This window comes from Canis lupus, chromosome 9 (genome assembly GCF_048164855.1).
Source record: "Canis lupus baileyi chromosome 9, mCanLup2.hap1, whole genome shotgun sequence".
Lineage (NCBI taxonomy): Eukaryota > Metazoa > Chordata > Mammalia > Carnivora > Canidae > Canis > Canis lupus.
The window spans coordinates 1,911,786-1,918,006 of NC_132846.1; the positions used below are offsets into that span (position 1 = coordinate 1,911,786).

The 6,221-nt window shown below is 41.3% G+C and overlaps 1 protein-coding gene across 1 annotated transcript; it reads right to left on the reverse strand.

Moving 5' to 3' along the window:
- Positions 1 to 4,860: 4,860 nt before the first annotated feature.
- LOC140640636 (olfactory receptor 2B11) lies at positions 4,861 to 5,820 on the reverse strand. Its single transcript, XM_072840232.1, has one exon. The coding sequence runs from the start codon at positions 5,818 to 5,820 to the stop codon at positions 4,861 to 4,863; it is 960 nt and encodes a 319-aa protein (XP_072696333.1).
- Between the last annotated feature and the right edge of the window lie 401 nt (positions 5,821 to 6,221).

Below are 6,221 nucleotides of genomic sequence, written 5' to 3' on the forward strand. Positions count from 1 at the left end.
CTAACTCGGGATGGGGAGAAAGATCAGATTAACAGCAGACCTCTCTACAGACACCTGGCAGGCCAGAAAGCTTCCAAGATAGGCAGAAACTGAAAGAATATGTGATCACCAAACCAGCTCTGCAAGAAATATTAAGGGGGACCCTGTAAAAGAAAGAGGAAGCCCAAAGAAATAACCCCAGAACAGGGACTGAATAGGTATTATGATGACACTGAATTCATATATTTCAATAGTTACTCTGAACATGAATGTGCTTAATGACCCCAACAAAAAACGCAGGGTTTCAGACTGGATAAAAAAGCAGGACCCATCTATTTGCTGTCTACAAGAGACTCACTTTAAACCTAAGGACACCTCCAGCATGACAATGAAAGGACCATTCAAATGGTCCTCAAAAGAAAGCAGGGGTAGCCATCCTCATATCAGATAAATTACAGTTTATCCCAAGGACTGTAGAAGAGATGAAGAGGGACACTGTATCATATTTAAAGGATCTATCCAACAAGAGTACTTAAGAATCATGAGTATTTATGCCCCTAATGTGGGAGCTGACATGTATATCAATCAATTAATAACCAAAGTAAAGATATAGTTAGATAATACACTAATACAGGGAGACTTCAACATGGCACTTTCTGCAAATGACATCACCAAAGAAACAAGAGCTTTAAATGGTACACTGTACCAGATGGATATCACAGATGGATATTTACAGATGGATATTTACAGAACTTTATGTCCAAATGCAACTGAATACACATTCTTCTCAAGTGCACATGGAACTTTCTCCAGAATAGGCCACCTACTGGGTCACAAATCACATCTCAACCAATACCAAAAGATTGGGATTTTCCCCTGCATATTTTTAGACCACAATGCTTTAAAGCTAGAACTCAATTCACAAGAAGAAATTTGGAAGAAGCTCAAATACGTGGATATTAAAGAACATCCTACCATTTGCTCAACATGGATAGAACTGGAGGGCATTATGTTGAGTGAAGTAAGTCATTGAGTGAAGGACAAACATTATATGGTTTCACTCATGTGGGGAATATAAAAATAGTGAAAGAGATTGAAGGGGAAAGAAGAGAAAATGAATGGGAAAAAACAGAGAGGGTGACAAAACCTGAGAGATTCCTAACTCTGGGAAATGAACAAGGGGTAGTGGAAGGGAAGGTGGGCGGAGGGATGGGGTGACTGGGTGACAGGTACTAAGGGGGGCATTTGATGGGATGAGCACTGGATATTATACTATATGTTGGCAAATCAAACTCCAATAAAAATACACAAAAAAATAAAAAAATTTAATTTATTATTAATACATTTTCAACTACCTGAATCTTTTACAAACACTATTTAGTGTGTGAGATACCTTTACTGACCAAAGGCAGATCCTCTACGGTGTCAATAAAATTTTTAGAGTGTTATTATCAAGTTTTCTTGAGGAAGATCTTGGCTTTCTCTCTGTTGAAGAGCCCTCTACTCAGGTGGACACCTTGAGAAGGTGGATGCCAGGCCACGTTGACTATAGCACCCAATTAATGATGATTACAGATCCTTGCTTGAGTTTTAACCAGTTATCACATTGATTCTCGTGATCATGCATCTAATTATCACAAGAAACCATTTAAAAGATCTTGTTGCTAAAAGCTGAAGTGCAGTAAAATAATTAAAAATGTTACCTTTCTTGCAAGAGTAGTTTAAACCTATCAGAAAGATTCTAGGATTTTTGCATGTTGCAAAAACAGTGTTTTCTCCTGTTGGAAACCTTTTGTGGCTTCAGCTTGGTAACACTGGGTCTGGTGTGGATGAGGATGGGTAACTACCAACCCATAGAATTAGGAATTTGTGCAAATGGTAAATAGAACATTATGATTATCTTAAGTTATATTAAACATCTCCCATGTTTTTCTTTTTGACATTATAAAAAATTTTAAATATCCTAGATATGTTTTGAAGATAATGCCAATTTTGAATCTTCACTCGTGGCCAAGGAATTCAGAGCTTTCCAGCTGACTTTGGCATGACAAGTATTTATCAGGAGCTGCCCTGGGTAAAGGACAGGGCCAACTCTTTGAGTTGGAAACACAATATTAAACAGGTAAGATGGGTATAACATTCGCCAAAGGTAATTGAGTTTATTCACCTTAAAGAATAAAAGTCTTTCTGCTATTGTCACACAAAGTCTAAGTTACTACGGATTGGAACCTAGCAGCTGTGGGTGTCAATCCCAGCATGAAGACCAAGTCTACATTGAGCCCTCTGCCGTCTTGCACTGTGGGCATCACTGCACCCATGCTCTGTCCATCTGAAAGCCTCCTGGAGAAATGGCAGCTAAATGATTGCTAGCCTTTGCATTTGACAAACTAGCAGAGACCTTTTATATCTACATGCTACGTGATAGATAATTTCAGCTAGCCAGATATTTATTGTGTGTGTGAGGTTCATAAAGACTTTTCAGTTGTTTATTTCCATTTACCAACTGAAATTTTGTTGAGTGTGTGAAGTTATTTTTTTTTTTTAATGTATAGTGATAGGATGTTGCACTGAGGCAATTGATCATGGAGCCTAATAAAATTAATTTAACAAACCCCACCCTTCCCCCAAAACAGTCTATCATCATAATACAACCAATAGATTTCCAAAACTTTCCTGGCAAAGTGGCATTTTTGGAAGAGTACCTGGAAAGCACACACCCTATCCTGTTTTCTTCTTGAGTGTTTCTCACACTTTTCCACAAAGTACTCAGAAACACAGAGGAAAGTGAATTTCAGGAAACTTACCATAATATATAGAGCAGCACACCAAAGCATGCAGAATATTTGAAGTCTTGGGTTGTATGATAAAAATTAATCTACATTTTTCTATCTGTTATGTCAGTTTATTATAATGGAAATGCTTTCCTTTCATTATCAGTTCAATTATTTAAACATCTGTTCATGTGTCAAAGACTATCCATGTTTCTGGAAAGTTCACCCTGTTTACTTTGTGCTTTCATGTAACTCTGATGTGGATTCTTCTAGCAGTCCCCAGTGTTCCAGCTGCCTGCCATACCATCTCCAAACCCTGTGGTTTAGGATAGCAACTGTTTTATTAAATCTCACCATCTTGTGGGCTGGGAGTTTGGGCAGGGCTCAGCTGGGAGGTTCTTCTGCTCTGTGCTGTGGTACCAAGGTCACCAGGCATAACTGAACTCATGGGCAGGCTGGGCAGGAGGCACTAGGATACCTCCTCTCAGATGTGGCAGGACTGGGGGAAGCCTGGTGGAGGCCAGGCTGCAGGTGAGAGCATCCACCTATAGTCTCCTCGGCATGGCCACCTTAGGGCTGTTAGCCTTTTCACCTGGTGGCTCACAGACCCAGAAAAACTGTATTAGCTGGACACCAGCAGATTTCTTACGGTCTCACCGTGGAAGATCTAAAATAGCATTTTTACCTCTAGCCACCTATTTTGAGAAACAGTCCTCAGTCCTTTCAAATGTGTTCTAAAATCAGGTCGTATCACTACATAGCTAGACAGATGGACTAAGGTCTTCACGTGTATGCTATATTGCTTTCCCTGAACTCTGTCTTGGACCTATGCCACTAGGAAAAGTCAGAAAAGGAGGCTTTTATATATCAGTATGCATGTCACTAAGGCAGTTCTAAAGGGCTATCCGTTATTATTCAAGGGCTGCTGTAGCAGCCCAGGGAAATGGGAATAGTAATGGTTCTTTCACATGCTATAGTTTTGTAATTTATATTTTCTTTTTGCTTTTTACTGTCAGAAAGACTTCTTTAATTTTCCTTTTGTCCTGATTGTCATACATTTGTTGTTGTTCCTATATTTTCTCTGCTAGGTTATGTTAGTGTCTGGCATATGTGTGGCATCAGGATGAAAATGCATAAATTAAATATAAATAAATACAAAACATAACAAAAATGCAAATATAGAGTCCTAGCATCGTGGCTCTGTTCTACTAAATGAGGCAGCCAGTATGGACTTTGAGCTGGGCTCAGTTCCTCAGGTACTAGAGTAGGTATGGCCAAGCTATGGCAACCTCTCCAAGAATCAAATTCTTAAACGACAAAGGAAAAATATGAAAGTGATTACATCATTTTAAACAAGATGGCATGCGTAAGCACACTTAATCTAGTACCTGCATCTTGGGGGCCTTGTTAGTTGTTGCAATGACCTTGAGCTTGTTATTTAAGGTCTTAGTGTCCTTAGCTTTGACTGTATTTATATATCTTGTATTCTCAACTAGAGCATTATTTGTTTTTTTAGATATGCTATTTTGGTTTGTACCCATAAACCTAATATAGAGCCTTATACATCCATAATGAATATGCTTATTTCTAACCAATGGAGGGGAAATTTCCTAAAGAAGAAAACTTAGACTTTGGAAAAAAAGAATCATCTAAAAAACAAAGTAATCCTCTTTGTTTTTGGAGAAATAAAGTTATATAGAATTTATGGAATTCAAATATAAGGAGGCAAATTTAGTATACATAATATCAGATATTGATTCAGTTTCACATTATACATAGATAGAAGTAATGAAAATGGAAGAGGGAAGATTGGAAAGAGACAAATGGGAGAGAAATAAGAAAAAAATAGGAAGATAAAAGGGGCAAGAATTAGGAAACTAGAAATGAAATAATTTGACACATGCTTATTGAACACCAATTCTGTTTAAATGATTCCCCAAAACAAATGGCCTCTCAGAACAAAGACTACTGGAAGAAGTGGGATTTCAGGCACCATGACCACACAGAAGGTGAAATGTTGGGACAGGGACTTGAGGGGCTCTTGAATCTGTCCTAAGACCTGTGCTGTTTGGGTGCCCAGGCTTCTGTCACTCATGGAGACAGTCACATCTCAGAGCCTCCTGCAAAACCTCCAGGTCCTTGACAGGAGTCTCCTTAGAGCTCTTTTCACATCCTTATTCCTCAGGGTGTAGATAAAGGGATTGAGGGTGGGGGTGATTATGGAATAGAAGAGGGAGATAAACTTACCCTGCTCTTGGGAGTAGCTGGAAGGGGACTGTAAGTACATGTAGATGGCAGGCAGGTAGAAGAGGGAGACCACCACCAGGTGAGAGGAACAAGTCCCGAAGGATTTGCGCCTTCCCCGGGAGGACTGGATCCTGAGCACCGCGCGTGCAATGAAGCCATAGGAGAGAAGAATGAGAGCTAGGGGCACCAGCACGAAGAAGGCCACAAGTACAGCCAGCATGGCATCGTTCATGGTGGTGTCAGCACACGACAGCTTGATCATGGCTGGCACCTCACAGAAGAAGTTGTTCAGCACCTGCCTCCCGCAGAAAGGCAGCTGTACTGTCAGGACCACCTGAACAAGGGAGTTGCCAAAGCCACTGAGCCAGGCCACAGCCACGAGCTTCTGGCACAGAGGGTGGTACATGATAATGGCATACTGCAGCGGCTCACAGATGGCTACGTAGCGGTCCAGGGCCATGGCAGCCAAGATAATGCACTCAGTGCATCCCAGCCAGTGGAAAATTGCATACTGTACTGTGCAGCCACCGAAGCTGATGGTCTTCCTGGTGCTGCCCATGTTGACCAGCATCTGTGGGACAGTGGTGGTGGTGTAACAGAGGTCCAGGAAGGAGAGGTGGCTGAGAAAAATGTACATAGGGCTGTGGAGTTGGGGGTCCAGTCTGGACACCAGGATGATGGCAATGTTCCCCAACATGGCCAGAAGGTAGGACACCAGCAGGACCACATACAGAAAGAGTTCCAGCCATGGCCTGTCAGAAACACCTAGAAGGATGAAGTCCTTGGGGGGACCCCCCAAGAAGCTCTGGTTTTCACCTCTCATGCCGAGACATCCTCTGGTGCCTGTGATGAGTCAAAGCGAACAGAACCTGAGAACAGCAGTCAGTTTTCCTCATGGATGATGCAACAGAGTTGCATCCTGTATCACCTCCATGGAGACCCTGAGATGCAGGGAAGTCAGAACCAAGAGGCAGAGCAGCTGCCCATGTGTTTGCTCTGCCTCCTGTTCTATGACCTTGACTATGTCATTTAATCTCTGAACTTCGGTTTCTCCATCTGTGATGTGGGGAGAAAATACTTGCTTCAACTGCCAAGTTCTGGGGCTGGTAAGGTGGCATGGTGTTTGGGGAAGCGTACCAAAAATAAACAAGAATTTTCTTCCAGTTTGGTCAAAGTCTGTTATATCTTCCACCACTATTACAATATTTGATTTCTCTCTACAAA

What these genes read in the sequence shown, in the direction of transcription:
- LOC140640636 (XM_072840232.1), bottom strand. Translation starts at nt 5,820, where the DNA reads ATGAGAGGTGAAAACCAGAGCTTCTTGGGGGGTCCCCCCAAGGACTTC.